Source organism: Periplaneta americana, chromosome 17 (genome assembly GCF_040183065.1).
Source record: "Periplaneta americana isolate PAMFEO1 chromosome 17, P.americana_PAMFEO1_priV1, whole genome shotgun sequence".
Classification (NCBI taxonomy): domain Eukaryota; kingdom Metazoa; phylum Arthropoda; class Insecta; order Blattodea; family Blattidae; genus Periplaneta; species Periplaneta americana.
Genome location: NC_091133.1, coordinates 39,122,585 through 39,142,013, shown reverse-complemented (window position 1 = coordinate 39,142,013; position 19,429 = coordinate 39,122,585). Strand labels below are relative to the sequence as shown.

The window sequence follows — 19,429 nt, the reverse complement described above, 5'->3', positions numbered from 1 at the left end:
ATGTTGTGCAAGCATATGTAAACTTTTATAATTTTACCAGAGCTACTTTATGGGTATGAAGTATAAATACTAAATAAAGAATAGTATTAATTCATTTGACTTTTTTATTAAATTACAACAGGAATTAAAGAAATTAAACCCTTAGTAAGAGACACTCATTCTGTAAGTGTAATATTGATGTGAGAAAGAAACATAGGTGTACTGTACAGACACAGCTAAAATTTTACAATTTTACCAGAGTTATTTTATGGGTATGAAGTAATTATAAATGCTGAAGAAAGACATATATTAAATTCATTTAGTAATATAAACTAATTTTAAGAAGAGTTACGCGTTAAAAATTACTTGAGGTCATAAATATAAAATAACCAACAATTTTAAATTATTTCTAACACAGTCATATTCTTCATTATTTTATAGCAGAGGAATATTATTAGATATTTGAAAACAAAGCTAAAACTTCATTAAACTGCTACCACATAGTGATATTTTGCGTGTGAATTAGGACCATGATCAATTCATTTTAAGACATGCTAATAAAAATCCATTTTTTTGAATGGGGTCCAATTTTCTGGAATTTTTCTTATTTACTAATAAAATAAATTTACAACCCTTTTTACCATAAGATATATCAATGGGTATTTACAATCTTTGTATTGCTATTATGGACTTAAATATTGTTGAAATGCGCGGAAGATACTGCTGGTGAAGATCGTCAGACCGACGGTGTTGATGTGATGCTTCAGAATCACAAGCAGGGTAGAGAAATTAATAGAAACGTAAATAAAGTGATATAAAGGGAATCACAGAAATGAAGCTGTTTACAATATATACTCATTTTTTGAAAATTTAATATTATATTAATGTACGTAAATAATATTTATGTTTAAATGCCACTATGGCCATAGGCTACTAGATTAACGAGAGAACAGTTCGGGACAGAAGATGATATCAGATGCTAGACGACATCTTAAATATATACAGTAGATCGTATGCGGAGACAAAGAGGAAGACAGAAATAGGAAAGATTGGAGAAAGCTGGCTTTGCAGTGAAAGACCTGCCCTTGGGCAGAACACTATGAATGATTGAATGGCTGTACTACTACTACTTTTTGGGTGTCAATGATAATATATGAACATGATTTTAAAATTATAGTGAAGATTTAATTTTAAGAAGAATCAGAGGTTCCAAAAATGCAATAATATCAGAAATGAATGGTTACCGGAGGAATTCAATTATTAATAACAAATAGATCCAGCTTACAGATTTTATATTGTCGATGATGAAAAATAAAATAAGTTTCATAAAGGCATAGATGCTTAACTTTTATCAGTGTGCAGCATGAAATAAAATACGATAATCATTAAAATTTAAGATTAAAATTTAAAATATGGGAGATGTGAGTGTTTACGCAGAATCAATAAATTTAATATTAAAAACTAAGAGTATAACAGAAACCTTTTCTTTATTAAAAAAAAATAAAATACTCAAATAACCAGTACATAAATAACAAAGGATAGCAAAATTAATGTTGCATGAACCTCTGTCGGCATATCTTTCGATCGTAACGAGAGATCGTCTAACTATTCTCATTCTGATGGTGTTGATTATTGCAGTGGTGATGATGATTAAAATAATGATAATAGTAACAATAATGATGTCGACAATGGCCGAGTCACGTCCAGATCTTGCAATTAACATAAGTATAGGTACATCTGAACCAAACCCATGCCAGTCTTTAGGGTAGGTATACAGACTATATTTCATCACACCTTGCTTACAGAAATAGATGATCAGGAACTTTCAATGAAATTTACTTTTAAATATATGCCATATATGCGGGAATTAGCAGACGAATGACATCGTGCACGTCTGGCCGCGAAACCGGGTGGCCCGGGTTCGAATCCCGGTCGGGGCAAGTTACCTGGTTGAGGTTTTTTCCGGGGTTTTTCCTCAACCCACTAGGAGCAAATTCTGGGTAACTTTCGGTGGTGGACCCCGGACTCATTTCACCGGCATTATCACCTTCATTTCATTCAGACGCTAAATAATCTTAGATGTTGATACAGCGTCGTAAAATAACCCAATAAAATAAAAGACATCGTGCACTGTTGTGTCATGGCGGTGTGTTCTGCTTTGGTTCTACTGTATTGTTTGTAATGAGCACAACGTAAAAAAAAATATATGTTAAGAGCTTATGAGCGAACATGTCAACGGACCAGTTATTACTACTGGTTCAAGAAATAAATTGTTTATGGTCTCTTTTCTTTGAATGAGATGACAGTATGGAAATTTCGCAAAATCTTGCTATCGTAGCACAGTCAACTTGTACAGCCGCCATGTTAGCCATTGAAGCTTCCAGCAGTTTTGTTCCTATTTCCCTGCAGCGTGACGTCTTTGATGTCCACCGGTCCGATGAGATTCAGAATACGCTGATCCAACGATCAGTATATTCAGTATATTCCGTCGATACTGCTGCCACCTACAGGAAAATTGCTTGAGAAAGGCATCAAATCAGATAATTTCAAAATATTGTGAATATCTGAAATAACTATATTAGTATTAGAATTTTCTTTAGCGACGCTTTTTAGTGCAGAAGTAATTGAGCGACGAAATTAAGGTTGGCGAGAAATGGCCGAAAATGTTTGTCTGGCGTCCTCTAATCATGGTGTTTTATGTGCCGCAAATATATGATACGATATGGACCTCCCAATCTCCAGTTTCCCTTCCCTCCAGGAGGAAGACATGCTAAGAATTTTATGGTCCTAGGTAGGGTTTGAATTCGGGAATCTTGGACCAAACTGTTTCCACTAGATCATAAAGAACGACGAAGTAACTACAAGATGCTGGTATCTGTAATCAAATCTGGTGGTTGGTCCGATATGTTGCTCTTCTTATTCATGTAGTCAGTACCTGGTATTTTGTAACGAGACATTAAAGGAAAATTCTTGAAATTCTACAACTGTAATATTTTATATGAAAATCGTCGAAAAAACAATTACTTTGAGCCTTGATCTCAAGCTTCCTTGCCTAGAAATAACACGTCTAAAATATAGAACACTTTGCCGTTTTATACGTCTCTTTTGTTAGATCTATATTACACCATGTGATTATGATGAGTGGGGAAATGGTGGTATTATAGGATAGGAAAAAAAGAGTATTCTCATAGCTGGCTGCAAGTATCTTCTTTTTTCATCACAGATTCTAGTTGGTCTGATCGAAAGTTTAACCTGTGTCTCCGGTATGGAAAATTGATTCTCTAGTCGTTGTGCTCAAATTACACCAATATTCTTCTTCTGGTTTACGAGAATTCTTGTTTCTGTTGGCGTGTTATCCATTAATCCAGGAATATGTTTAAAATTATCTCCATAATTTTCAGAACGTTCGAAATCCCTCTGTGACTTCACTGACTGTGAGAGGGAGAGATGGGTTGAGTGAACGAATTTGCAGTCCCGAAAGCACTAAATAGATACTGAAAATCAACCCATAGGACTGGTTGTAGTTTCGTAATTACACCAAACACGCTTAGTGCCCTCAACAACGTCGTTTAAATATTGGTTGAGGTGCTTCGATACGCGATATTCACTGCCTTTTTGTGTCAGGATTTTGAAGAACGATTCATTTTTCATAGTACATCACAACACACTTTCAGAACAGTCCACCCATGGAATTCTGGAGCTATTATAGTTTTTCGACATCGATTCGTCGCTGATACATGGTTTTGGTTATTTCTTGTAGACTTATTCTTCTCCGTTTCCATATTATTTCAATTCGGTGAAGGTGGAGAGTGACTATGTCTTTACAAGTATGAAGTCATGCCCACATTAATTGAAAGGTGATGGAAAATTACTGTTCTTTCATCATTGTGGATAGAGCTTCATTTCCTACAACAAATTATCCTGAGAGAGGTTCGATTTCAAAGATTTCTTACAAATCAGCCTTTCTGAAACTGTTACACCATAACGAAAGCAAAAAGGACATGCATATTACTGGACGGTAAAGTGGTACAGATGATTGCGTTGTATGGGGAATATATGGAGGGTTCAGAACCATATTGGCCCAAGCGCCATATATTAAAAACGGAAAAAACAAAGGTTAAAACTGAGTGATTATTATAATATAATGAAATATTTATAGCAAGTAATATAAAGTATGCACATTAAAGCTAAATGGTATGACAATCTTCATTAAACTACGGTATTCACTTAACTTTAACCCTTGGTTTCTCCGTTTTTAATAAATGTCGTTTGGCCCACTATGGCTCTGAACCCTTCATATGTATGCAGTGGCGCACTACAATTTTTTGGAGAATGTTTGTTATATATATATATATATATATATATATATATATATATAGTATGTATGATTTATTTATGAATTTTAATCAGTAAGGAAATTATTTGAGAACTAGGAATGTTTTCATATAATAATAATAATAATAATAATAATAATAACAACTACAATTTGCATTACACCTTCACAGTCTTCTTCTTATGCATCTTTACCAGAATCGAACGTTTCTAATTTGCATAATTCCAAATTCCTTGACAAGGGTGTGAAATATAATGTACTTAAATTAAAATTCATCAATTTATTAATTATTTTTCACTAACTAAATATTCTACCATTCCATCACATACAACGAACAAAATAAATGTATATTCTCTCTGAGTACAAAAGCACGTCATAGGCTGTCATGATTTTCATATGAGATAAGAAGCTGTTCGATTTTTTGTTTCGTCACTATGTACTGTACGTCTGTTCAAGAATTTGTAGGTAACAGAAGCACAGTTTCACGCTTATCAGCCCATAATTACATATCTACGCGTGTCCACGGGCACATGAGCTTACTTTGGGCATGTACACCGAAGCTCTTGATTTTTTTCTTTATAGTTTTATTAATTTGACCACTTAGGCATGGCTTTTATAGATGATATGCACAATATACCACAGATATGTATGCAGTTACATGCTTCTTGAAACATGCTTGTAAACATGATCAACAATGGATGTAAACAAAGCAACTCAAAGAAAAATGAGTGTCACATTTATAGGAAAAAGCTTTTTGGGACAAGACAGCACAACGCTACTGTAAGAAGAAATAATTATAAGAAAAAATACTTCGAAAATAAATGTTTTAATTTTAACATTTACTAGTCTTTATATTATTTGTTAGCTAACTGTGTTGTGACTCCCTTACAGCGGGTTATTCGGAAGACAGCGATTATACGAGCGACCTCAACTATCCGGTGGGACAACATGCCAACTCCTCAGCCTCTCAGTTCCGCAGTGCAGCTCATCAGATGTGCACACCTCAAAGGTCGTTGGAAACAAGTCGCGAGAACTCGTACGAACGGGACGATGTGCCTCAGGGACAGCAGGGACAGGGTCACCACCACCTTCACCACCAACACCACCATGACGACTACTACGGTGGGGGTGGGGACACGGGTCGCCGGTACAGTGACAATGAGTCGGAGCCCCTCTTTTACAACAGCCGCCCCAAGAACTACAAGGAGTACAGCAGGTGCGTATACCATATAGGCCTACCTAATCTATGTCTCTAAATTTTTCTTATTGTGCAGCATACTTTTGATTAATATTTTTATATTCCTTTCAGCGTCTCTAGTAATTTTCTGATTACAATTTTAATTATAGCACCTACACTTTAATTATTATTTATTGAAAATAAGACCTGACCCACAGAGGAAAATGTTTTTGATTGCTGGCGGCCGGATGTTCTTGCATTTGTTATTTATATTTTTTTTCAGGGGTTATAACAATAAGCGGATAAACTATTTATACACACTTTAAATTAAATTCGTTAAACATGCTACTGTGTTGCAAATAATTAACTGTACATTTCCACGTTTCTAATAAATGCAAAATATTTCAAATATATTAAGTTTACAGGATATATTAAGAAACAGTTCATATTCCTCTTTACTTCTTAATCTTAATCGTATATGTTTTCAACATTTCTGGTATTGAGGAAGTAAATTTTGACCTGCAGTAGAGCTATTTGTGCACAGCGATGTTTCCTTAACATTAGGAGATATTTTATTCATATTCACTATCTGAGAGAGAATTTGTCATGAAATGATACTTATGATTTTCAACAATTTTAGTAAAAATATCTAGGATCCATTTGAAATATAAAATACACAATATAAATTTGCTTGAAAACTTGTTAGAAAACTCCCTTTATGTTTTTACTGCTTAGAATAAAATGGCAAAAGAAGTTGTTCAGTTTGTTTAGAACTAAGAATGAGTCCCTGGCATTAATTAGTATTTTGTCTACTTTTCGTTGCGCTTCCGTTCCAAGTTCTTACAGCTCCCGATACAAAACACGGACGGCGAGATTCAAGAAATGATTTATCTTTTTAAAAGAATTAACGGTTGCTAGTTTGAAACCCCTCTCATTTTACGTGGTTTAATTTCGAGAGAAATAATTTTACAACTTAATCTTCAAGATCTGTTTAACAAATTGTCTGTAATTTAATATATATCTAAGCTTATAGTATATAGACTTTTATTACAAATTACGCACGACAGAAGTGAAACATTTTAAGCTGTAGTAATCGTTGTTTATAAATTGCGTTTGAAATATTTGATGAGCACTTTAACTTGTTTTAAAGTCTATTTTAGTGAATTACAATGTATTTCAAAATAACTGGCACCGGTTGTATCAGGTATTGTAGTCGACTGTTCGTTGATTGGTGACGGTGTACTAACTTTCACTAAGTCTCTGACACTGTAAATAAACCGCAGAGGAGGCTTAGACAATGCTCTTTTCCTTGCTCTGCGTTCGTCCACTCGTTCAGTCAACCCTCTTTCCTTTTTGGTTCAATTCTCGCCGGACCATTTATACGCTTTCTTTCACCCACGCTCTCGTTCGTTCAGCCCCTGATTTCGGCAAACGTTTTACAAAAAAATCTTCTCAACAACGTAATTTCACTCACTACGTAGTTTCGGCTCTATATCACAACGCTATACAAAAGACGCACTGTCCGGCTCAGTCCCATTTCCACTAATGTATGCATTATTTTTGTAAATAGATGGGAAACCGTAAACATTAACTACTTTAATTATATGTAGATTACAATATGTAGCAATAGAGTAGGTGACCATTTTGTATGCGGAACGTAAACAACGGCACTGCAATCTTATGTTGTTACTCTGTGCGAGAGAAAAAGACGTAGTTTGAGTAGAATAACACAGATATCAAACTGCACAGGTGACATAACAGCGGCGCGCAGTATAGTACAAGCGACTGCCGTTCCACAGTCTAGTATATACAGTCACGAAGCTTGAGTTTATGAGGGTGCTAGAAACAATAGACTGTGCAGGGACTATTTCGCATTGTCTGTAATGAGGCGATAGTAGCGATCCTAGTGATTAGCAACTATCTATGGCTGCATATTTACTACGTATTGAGCTTCGTGACTGTATATATTAGACTGTGGTAATACACAGTTCTGTAATAATAACATTCAAAAACGTCTTAGAGCGACCGTCACAGAATTTTGTTTCAGAGCGTTCGACTCGTACTCTGTCTAAAGGAGTTTCAATTCAGAAATTTCATGCAATATTAAAATAAATTAATATCTATTTTATATGAATTTATTCTGAATAGGCCTAGCTTTATTCAACTTCCAGTAAAAAAACTGGCTGTCAAAAACAAAATGTACAAAAATAAGACACGCACAGGAAACATGAATAATTAGAAAATTACATAAAACTATAAATATTAAAGGTATACAACAGGTATGCACATGAAATACATTCTAAAGGTACATTAGACAGTAAAGAATAATAAGGTATAATATAAATTAGCAAAGTCATGTTCGACAAAAGTGAATTAGGACGAAATACAATAATACTGCAGTTAAGTTAAATAGGACACATTTTAAGTATGCGCATCTTCTCAAACCGTAAGGCCCGTTACACAGTCATCCGTATGCTACGCGCTACGGACTATGGATCCGTAGCAAAATACCTTACATATATGGGAGCTTACACAGTTCTGCGTACTGTACGCATCCGTAGGATCCATACGGACGTCCCGCTACGCGCTACGGACTACGGAGAACAGATTAATACCTTGGACAAGTGCGGGCTTACACAGTCATGCGACTACGCGTAGCGTAGCGGCATAATAAGCAGTAAAATTCATGCTTGAAAGCATTATGATTTTGGATACGCAGCTGTTATCAGTCAATTAGATAGAAGACAATGTTTCTGGGATCCATTTTTGAATAATACAAAAATAGAGGCAACAGGTAGAAGTTGTGGCATGATATGTGTGACATTATATTGAACAATTTTGCAGAAATGGACAATAAAACACAATGAAATGCAGGTGAGTGATGAAGATGAGAGAAGACATGGCAGAAGTTCCAGAAAAAAAAATATTTCTGTTAAGGATAATTCAGTAATGTTAAACAAAACCAAAGAGATGAAAGAGGATGAGGCTCGTTCTTTCCTCATTTCAATATTACCAGCTGTTAGGACATTTTTCGGAAGTAGAAACTACATTATTGTAAGGAAGTGCTAAACACAGTCTTGCGAATACAAAACATGAACCATCCCCCTTTTATTCCGTCCTTCCCATTCACATCATTTACTTAGTCTGTTCATTTGCCATTTTTCGGTTAGCTAATTAATATTCAGAAAAATCGTACATCAAAATACACAAATATCAGTTCACATTGTGACACTGGAAACATTTCCCAAACAGAACAATAGTCTTCTTTGATGTCAATTCTCCAATCTCCATCAACCTCCAACGATACTCTTTCACTCACAGGAATTCACCAAACATTATGGGCAACATACCACGGTATATAGTATATACAAAACCTTTTATCTATAATATAAGTTAAGGAATATTTAATTAAGAGTACCTAGTCAATATAAATATTTCCTCAGTGTATTTAAAACAGATTTAATTTAAATCAGTGATTCTCAACCGGGAAAGTGGGCTGTAGCCCTGAGGAATACCTACCAACTGGTAGTGGGGTGCAATGGGGAAAAAAAAAATAAATAAAAAAAAAATAATAATAATAATAATAATAATAATAATAATAATAATAATAATAATATAACATAACATAACAATTTTAAAAGTTGTTCTTTGAAAATTTTATTATCTGACAATTTTACATTAAATTATAACAAGCTAATTAAGTTTTTTCTTTTTGAATTGATACCAAATTTCATATTACTACTTTGTATGTTCTACATTCTACTCTACATCTCAGGCTAGGGAGCCGCACTAAAGTAATGTGAGGAAAAAAGGAGCCTCAAAATCAAAAAAGGTTGAGTAACACTACAGTAGTCCACCGCTGTGGAGTAGTGGTCAGCACGTCTGGCTATGAAACGCGTGGGCCCGGGTTCAGATCCTGGTTGGGACAAGTTATCTGGTTGGGGTTTATCCGGGGTTTTCCCTCAATTAATTGAAGCAGAATTGCTAGGTAACTTTCAGCGTTGGACCTCGGACTCATTTCGCCATTATTAATTCACATATCATCATCATCATCATCATCATCCATACACGGTACAGCGTGTTGTACTTGCACAAGAGCGCGGCAGTTCGGCTACCCAATCATTCACAAGAATAGGGTGGTAAGCACAATAAGCCTCAGGCTGCAGTGCAAGCCTTCGAGCCCCTCCTCCGTACATGAGAAAGAAAAAACACTACAGTACATTCTACACAATCTACACCTTAGACTTAGAGGCCCGCACTAAAATAAAGGAAATGAAAAAGGTTGGGAAATTCTGATCTATATAGATAATAACAAAAAATAATTGATGGTTTAGTAATTTGTTATAATAAACAAAAAATAATAAAATGTCGATTATAAATAGTTTATTCATCTGAGTAATTTTTATCACCTTATGTTAACAGCAAACCGCTCGGTAGGACATAAATATGTAGATCTAGTTCAAGCTGCATTTATTGTAATTTTTCCAATTTGTTCATCAAATGATTGAATAAACTTGCGAAATTAGTTAAAGGAACTTTCTTTCGGTCTCGCGCAAGTCACTATGTAGATTTATAAAAGCTTCATAATTTTTAGCATTAGTAGCGAGTGAACACAATATTGTCTATTATGCACTCTTTTTAATACAAATAATGTGCAGCCAAAAGCTTTCCTTGAAGCACGCTCATTTTGAAACAAACAAGCCGACTGTTATAATTAATCTGCTACGGATTTGCTACGCGAGACTGTGAAAGCAAACTGCCTACGGATCCGTAGTGCGTACTGCGTAGCATACGGATGACTGTGTAACGGGCCTAAGTATGAAACATGAAATTTTACTTTTTGCGTAATGATTAGAAGTGTATCTTACGAACCTCAGAAAACGAAATTTTTACATGTCTATTCTTGTTTCGACACTTAGTAAATGATTTCATTTTTGTATCGTTTTCAAATAATAACTGAAGTAAATAAACTACAGACGGTAAAATCTTTGGAAACATAATGGCTGAATTTTTTGCTATAACCGTACAATTTATAAAGGGAAAGCGTGACTTGGACTATTAGATTAACATCGTCTTTGTTTTAGTTTGTCATTACATGAACACAAATAAGCAGAAAACTAAAGATAATAAGAATTTATACAGGGTGTAAGGGGTATGAGTGCCGTCCTTTTTACAATCGTCGGGGACGGTCTACAAGATAAAAAAATTTCCATACAACGTAGGGTCAAAACTTGATAATTTTCCCAGAAAAAATATTTCGTCTTTTATTCGCGTTATACTGCTTACATCGTTAGTAAAATTACGAAAACAATTACATCAGTAATATATCTAACAAAGAGTTAATATTAGTTTAAATACATACTGTATTTCTATTACGGTTTCGTGAAATTAAATAAAATTACATGCTTAAATTTGTTAATATTCTGGCGTGAGAGACGTGGCAACGTGTTCAGCAGGCAGTACTCTGCACATAACTAAGTATGAGTCAGCTGAGTTCAAGCTCCCTGTCCATAGGTCTACTGCCGAATGGATGACAGTTCGGTACCAGGTATTCCATAAACAACTTACAATGTCATTCACAGTTTAGGAATGTCATATGTTATTAATTCATGGAGAAAGTCGTCGTAATTCAAGTGAGGCAAGTGTTTTCCGCAATGAAGGTTACCTAATCGGCGAACTTTTGTAGCGGTTTCTCAACGATTATTAAACTAGTAGTCTCTTACCTCGTTTCGAATATCACACAAACAGAAATTTCTTTAATAATGGTACTGCTTTATGGAAGCGGGAGAGATTAAAATGTTGCGTTTAAAAAAAAGTTAGCTTGATTTTGTGCAGCAAACTATTATTGTTTATGTTTTAGATGTACAATAAAAAAATGGACCAGTATTCCCAATATTGTTAAATAAAATGGAAATTTACTATAAGGTTCTATTAATGAGATTCAAATTTTGTATTTACTGTTCGTTTTCTGTAAACAACGTTCCGCCCCTGCATTCCAACAGAGCATCTGTTTTGTAGCGGTATGTCTGTACCCGCTTGAGCTGTACCGTGTACTTGTAAATTCCCTCCTCCCCATCCAGCAATGTTGCCAAACGCCTAATATTTTAAAATTTAATAATTAGTTAAATAATGCAATTATAAGAAAATTGTTAGGACATTTTTTTCTTCCTTATGACATGAACAATCATCAGTTAAAATAATGGCACTTATACCCCTTACATCCTATATGAATGCTCGTATTGATTACAAATTCCACACCCAAACACCACAAGTTTTGTAAGTTATGGAATCACTATCGTATTGCATTATACTGTATAGTGGTTAATGTTCTTCAAAGTAACAAACAGTATTTAAGAAAATTCTGAATAGCAACAAATGTGAGAATTTCGGTACATTCGGTTAGGTAAATCAGAGCGTCTTGTGAAACAATTAACACCACGTAGATTATCCCATTAGCACAGGAGACGAGAAAAGGAGGTCATCAACTCCGATGAACTAGCGAGTAGCTGTCAGTCCGTAAGTTTGTGGTTTCAAATCTGGTCGAAGTCGGTGGATTTTGAAGGAGACAAAATTCTTTTTTTAAAAGAAAGGAGTAAAACTAGGAGGCTGAAAGGTCCATGCCGTATTATTCACGATACTTAAAATAGTGTTCTCTGATTTCATTTGCATTTCATTTAATGTATTTTATAGATCTTATATCAGCATTAAGACAGTTCATCAGGTGAGAATAAGATTTGATTATGGAGAAATTGCTTAATAATACATTATGCAACGAGCCTATAATCATAGTAATTAAGACGCAAGTATGGATATTTATGAAACGAGCGCAAGCTAGTTTCATAATATTCATACGAGCATCTTAATTATCACTATAGGCAAGTTTCATACGACTTTTTATGCTCGACCATATTTGTAACTTGAAATTATTCAGATGTATACATTTTTACTTGTATCTGACAAGATCGGAAGTGACCTTGTTCTAGGTCGTGAATTGTGAGATGTGCGCAGACGCGAAAGTATTGATTTTTTCCGAGGAACAATAATGTCATTGACCTTGGTGTAATTCCGTTAAACTTGGTATAACCTTGATTATTGAATTCGACATTGAAAAACGAGATGAAAAATTGAATTTATTTGAATATTATTTACAATTAACGATAATTATTATAGTAACAGAACATAACCTTCTGCAACAGTATTGGATTTCCAGCCTCCGTGACTTTTCGCTAATCCTCTTTCAATTGCATATCCGAGAATAATCGATACTTGCGGTTTTATAACGGTACAAAGCTGACTTGTCATTGACTGAAAACACCTATACTTTAATGAGTAGGTGTACTTTAATGACATGCATTAAAGGACTGCTACCAGGTGTATAATTACTACATTTCGGCATGGTCGAGCATAAAGTATTTATTATAAACTCTACTCTTGGTCCTTCAAAGTTATAACATAATTGAGTCTGTTATTTTAAAAACCATACAAGTCCATTTTTGCAAAGAAAAATGAGTTGATTGTGTTTCTGACATTAATATATGTATTTGCATGTCTGTAGAAGAAAGTACGCAATATGTTAGCCTTATTTTAAATGATGATATATGGTTGTATTTTTCTGAAGAGAAATCAGAAGTTTTTATGAAGATATATTTTCCCGGTCAAGTCGTAACAGAGACGATGCACCTGAGGAGCAGTAGTGTGGGATTTCAATCAGATATCGGTGTTTTCATTTTAAAATGTTCCTAGATTTTTGCTTTTCATTTTGTAGTATGAAGAATAGTAATACATTATGGACTAAGTTTGTAATTACATAGCTGTTTCTCTCGTTAACTTGCAGAGAAAAAAAATACAAAAACTTTTTTGTTTTGCAAAAATTTTGTGTATTTGAGAAACAAATCTTGTCGATGAATATTAGGTCATCGTGGCTCTTTCAAATATAATTAAACATTTATTTAAAATAGCGAGAAATATCGCAATTCACATGAACAATCCAGTCTAAAAAGATACTAACGTACATTTTATAAGCTGCACTTTCTCAAAATATGTAATTAAGGACATTTGTAGTCTCTTAAACAACCGATTCAATTATAAAGTATATTGAAGACTGTAATGCATTAATAGTGAACTAACTCCTTATTATATATGAGACTGACAAAGCGTGGATAGCTTTCTGATTTGTATATTGTATTAAAATTATAAATATTTCTGGTCAGTACTAAATGTACCTTGATGTTTAGCATTGAATATCCTCAGGCAAAGAATGCACTCATAAGGTGAGGTCAAGATTTTCACATTTTGGAAACACATTTTTACAGAATGTTCTTTTATACATACCTGTCATTATTCTTATAGCTTCCTTTTGTGAAACAAATATGTTTTTAGTAGCAGTTGAGTGAGTCCATAATATTAATAAATATTTAATTATAATTAAAATATGCAAATTTGGCACTTTAACGATGTGACAAAGGGCTACAGGAACAATTTTCGGTCATTTGAATTTATTTCGACGCTGAATAACATTTCCAATTGAAAGCGTCGTTAAATAGAATAATACTATATAATACTGCTGTCACTAATATTTTATAATCAAAGACCGTTAAAATAAGCGCTGAAGGAAAGAATAAACTTACTCGTAAATGAAAGAAGATATTATAATATAACAAATTAATTTTTGAAAGGTTTAAATTATTGTAGTTTCATTAACAAAGAAGTTAAATGATTTAAAAAACTTACTTTCACACCAATTCATAAATGAACAATGTGTTTACTGAATAATAATGAAGGCGATCTTAACGTGTACTTTAATTGAAGGGTTCAGAACCATAGTGGACAAAACGCCATTTACAAAAACCGCATAAAACAAGGGTTAAAATGAAGTTATTGCCATTATTCAATGGAAACATATAGCAAGTAATATAAAGTATATACATTAAAACTAAATGATATGTCAATCTTCATTAAGCTATGGTATTCATTTAACTTTAACTCCTGCATTCTCCGTTTTTAATAAATGGCGCTTGGCCCACTATGGCTCTGAACCCTTCAATTATGGAAATGTTTAACTTAAAATTGCTATACAATATCAAATATAATTCCGAGAGAAAATAATTTGCAGGAGACGATAACATTGTTCCAGATAAATTTTCTAGGTCTTTAAGTTGCTTTTTAGAAGATGAGATATGCAACAACAGAATTTGAGGAGTAATCTGCGACATAAACTGAGTTAAAATTCTAGAAATAAAATTTTTACAAATGATGAATGTGACATTAAATTAGATGAAGCTTATTTCATAAAGTAAACTATATGAAGCTATATTATTCCGCATAAATTATGGCTAAGATATTTTAAACTTATTGTATACCGGAGAGGAGAATATAAACTAGACTACGTTGCAAATCACAGAAAAAGAGTTTTTTTATATTTTAATATTTATAAATGAATTTTAACACTTCTTTCCCTGTTGTCATCAAACTATATTGCAATTCCTCCACAAAACTCGAAGTTATTTGTTGTTTTGGCAATATAATCAGTGTTAACAGCATTCCTCTAACTTCTACTGTGCAGTGGAGTGGTGCAGGATTTATACGGCAATGGAGCGATAGTTTCAAGAAACCCCTTCCATCTTTAAACATTCTGTATGTTATTCAAATATATTTTCAAATTGTTTTGAAGAATTATTGTTATTAGTAGATACCCATATTCCGGATAGGGACCGATGGCGGGGCTTATGTGAGGGCGACAATGAACCTCCGGGTTCCTTAAAAGCCATAAGTAAGTAATCAATATACAGTTCGTAATAATGAACTTACACGAAAGTTTGTCTATTCCATAATTCTTAATATGGACTTTGTTTAAATGTCGTTTAATATTGAAATTACGATTAGAAATAAATTGGATAGGACACAGTAAACAAACAATTCTTTCGTATTCTTCAACAACAAAATAATGATATTCCCATTTCCTCTTCCTCTTAAAACTTCTGTACCATTTATCTCATTTACATTACTTAGGTTATGTTATATTTTCTGCTGTATGAGATAATGGATAGTCATGTATCAGAGATTGTTTAATAGAGAGTGAGTCACGAGAATATACCGTCCTTTACAGAGCTTATTTCCGAAGACATCCTAAGCAAAAAAATGTGATATAAACAGGAGTCTTATTCTCAATATTTACAGAGTTACGTTTCGTTATTGGAACCCATTGCTGTGAACACGTGATTTTGGTCAGCGTGCAGTCAGCAGCCAGCGCGAGCGCTACGAAAATCAAAGATAGCCGTAAGCAGTTACGTAGCGCGACGAGTACCGTTCACAAGCGTGCGGCCAAGTGTAGTCAAGCGGACGGCGACATTTTTTAAAATGTGTTGTAAACTCTCCAAGACTGTAAATTATGATGCAAAATTGAACTGCAAATAATTAAATCGGTAATAATTGTTGTGATAATTGTTGTGATAAGTGCGTAAGAATAATGTAATTTTCTAGTTAAAAATAGAAAAAGATGTCTGTACGAAGCAACTAAGGAGTTCACAGCACCTTTTTAACTTCATAATACTTCTGAATGGTTCATTCTATATTTGTATTATTCTTTTACCTTCAAACTAAAGAGAAAACGTACTTTACAAACAACTTTAAATTAGTGTAACTCTGCAAATATTGAGAATAGGAACTGTGTTTGCTCAAAACGTCTTCAGAAATATGTTCCGTAATGAGCGGTAAATTCTCGTGAATCACCCTGTGTATATTAATAATTGAAGTGTAATTAAACTTTTTTAATAAAAATGAAACTGAATTTGACTAGTAATCGTCCATAGAGTTCAATGACGATTGTATAGTTGGCACAATTGTTAACGAGAACAGCGAATCATAACACACTACTACCACCTAGCGAAATATTTGTAATGATGAGATGGTATAATAATACATTTTCAAGACAGTTTAGTGCATATTTTAATAAATCAATTAATAGCTTTATTTATTCTAATCGTTAAATAGGCAATTAAATCCCAATCGAGCTTTGATTTTCTGTAAGTAAACCAAACCTATAGTGAGATTACTTGAGATAATTTTAATCCATTAAGATAGTTCAAAAGGTGATCTTATACTCGTAATAAAAGTTACACTGTTTCAAGAAAGATACTTGTGAAACTAAATTAATAAATACGGAAGTAATCACTATAATAGTCATCGTATGCTGCAGTACATAAAATACACGTTTACTGTATAGCTTTGTCTATGAGAATTCACGCCGCGCCCCTAAGTGCAAAGCAGAGCTTCACTTCCCGTCCGCAACAAATTATGAAGCATGATCCCAGATTAGATTGCGGTGTGCAGTTCGCATTCGTCGGCGGAGCCGAACACGACCGTAATATCGAAATTCACTTGCGACCACCGGAGATGTTCTCATGATGCACATCCGATTTCTCCCTCTTGCGATTTTAATTGAATCTCTTGCATCTCAAGGGTTCTGACGTCATACGGCACACCAGAACTGGCTTGAACCTACCAGACAGAGCTGTAGACCGCTCCCATATCAAGTGCAGTGGTCGACGTCAAATCGCCTTCTATTGGAAAGCAATAAAAATGTAATAGATGTAACAGTAATATTTTAGCCGTCAGGGTATTGCTGTGTGGGTATTTTCTTGACTTTGAATATAAGTTAATGTTCTGATTTTGTTCAGAGATGACCATGTGTTAGTATAAGGATCTGCTGATTTTATTATTTTACTCGCTAATGCTTTGAATTACAGAAGTTACACTGATTATATAACTAATCAAGAAATTAATTTACAATTACTATTACACTTTTACTACGTCATACTACTTTTGACCAATAAAACGGTACGAAAGGACGTCTTTCAACTAATCATGGCTGCTTATCTCACAATTTTAACGCGTCCCTAGCATTTGTTTATTTTTATCACTACCCTAGCGTTTGTTTCTTTGTTTGCCAACATTTCAAACTGCACTGGTCTGGCCGTCAAAAAACAAAATTACAAACCACTCCAGTCGATGCACAGCAGTTTCAAATATGACTCGCATTGGCATTCAAGAACAAGAATTAATAAAGATCACTGGTCATAGCTATGCATATTCCCTGAAAACCTATTTACAAATAAATGGAGAGCACCATTCGGAAATCCTGAATAAGTTGAGGGATACACCATGTTCCACTTCTTTTACGCACACGTCCAATATAACATCAACTGAACCACCAACCACTAAAACATTCAAATTTGAAAATTGTACTTTCAGTAATTGTTTCTTTGAAAATTATTCATGTTTATTTTTTATTTCATCATCGTTAATTAAAACGTTTCTTGTTTATTTCATCATCCCTAATTAAAACTTTTCTAACACTTGTTTATATTATTTAGGTTATGTTTATTATAGCTTCTGCTATATGATATTATGGATAGTCACGTATCAGAGATTGTTTAATAATAAGATTTATTGAAAATCATCTGTCAAGTAACGTTGATTACTGGGATCCGGATGATTGAAGTGGAATGCAACTGTTTTAATAAAAATGAAACTGAAACAACAAAGCCTTCTTGACTAGTAACCGTCCACAGAGTTCAATGAAGATTCCATAGTTGGCACAACTGATAAGGAAACAGCTAATCATAACACACTACTGCCATCTAGCGTCATGTTGAGGTGGTACAATAATACATTTGAAGACAGTTATATTTTCGTAAGTCAATTAATATTTTATTGTATTGGAGTGCTTTGTTACTTCTAATCTTTATATGCTTTCTTCTAATCTTGTAATAGTCAATAAAATCCCACTCGAGTTTTGATTTTCTCTAGATAAATCAAAACCTCTAGTGAGATTACTGTTGAAAATATTGTTTGTGTGGTTGAGTAAATTCTCAATATTGTGTAAATCCTTTTGTCTTGCTTTTACAGTATAATTTACGGAATTATTGTTTTGTTTTATAAATAAGAATCTAACATTCTAAATGTCCTAAGTGTCAAAAACAACTTTTTGAGGTATTGATGAAAAAAAAACACTCCGAAATGCTTGTTCTACAACGCATCATTTGTTGCACTAATGAGCCACGTACAGTTGAGCTACGATAAAGACAATTTAGTATGATATATACGCATATGGATGTTCCTTCCTTAGATTGAATGAAATGAAATTTGAAAATTTGGCACTTGGCACATTTAGAATGTTAAGTCACCAAGTATCATAGATTCAATTTATTTTAACATAGTTTTATTTTACGTATCTGGGTCGTTGAGATGGTATCGTTTCAGAATCGCATTCAGGAGGTTGGGGTTCAAATTTCGATGCCGGCCAATCCGAAAGTGGAGTTTTTCGGAGTTTTCCCCAGTCGCAAAAGCGAATGTCGGATTGAAATTTTACTTTCCATTTACTTCGAGCGTTCTGTCCGTTATCTACATATGTGTTCGTGTTGTCTTCAGAAGGTGGTCTCTGCGTTGAGCTGATTCTTCACAGGGAAGTCCCTCCATTGTCCATTTCTCGTGTGTGATTCAAATAATTTTCCCTTCCCTACGGGCACTGACTTGTAAGATCCTGAAGTTCACCGCTATGGAGTAACGGTTAGCACGCCTGACCGTAAAACTAGTGGGCCTGGGTTCAAATCCTGGTTGGGACAAATTACCTGGATGAGGTTTTTCCGGTGTTTTCCCTCAACACATTAAGAGCAAATGCTGGGTAACTTTCGGCGCTGGAACCTAGACTCATTTCGCTAGCATTATTACCTTCATCTCATTCAGACGCTATAAAACCATAGTAGTGGAAAAAGCGTCCTAAAATAACCAATAAAAAAGAGAAAGAAAGGTCCTGACCAGGAGAAATTTAAACTGATAAATAAATATTTTGACATTGCTTGTAATATTTCGTTATTATTAAATTATATTTTTATTTTATTTTATTTTGTTTTCAACTTGTCAATGTGAGAAGGTAATCAATT

General features: G+C 34.0%; 1 protein-coding gene across 1 annotated transcript in view; it reads left to right on the top strand.

Moving 5' to 3' along the window:
• The window catches only part of LOC138692736 (uncharacterized), a 420,307-nt gene that overhangs the window by 334,268 nt on the left and 66,610 nt on the right, over positions 1 to 19,429 (top strand). The window contains exon 8 of the mRNA XM_069815928.1: positions 5,204 to 5,528. Coding sequence (XP_069672029.1) covers positions 5,204 to 5,528 — 325 coding nt within the window. The remainder of the gene's footprint in view (positions 1 to 5,203; positions 5,529 to 19,429) is intronic.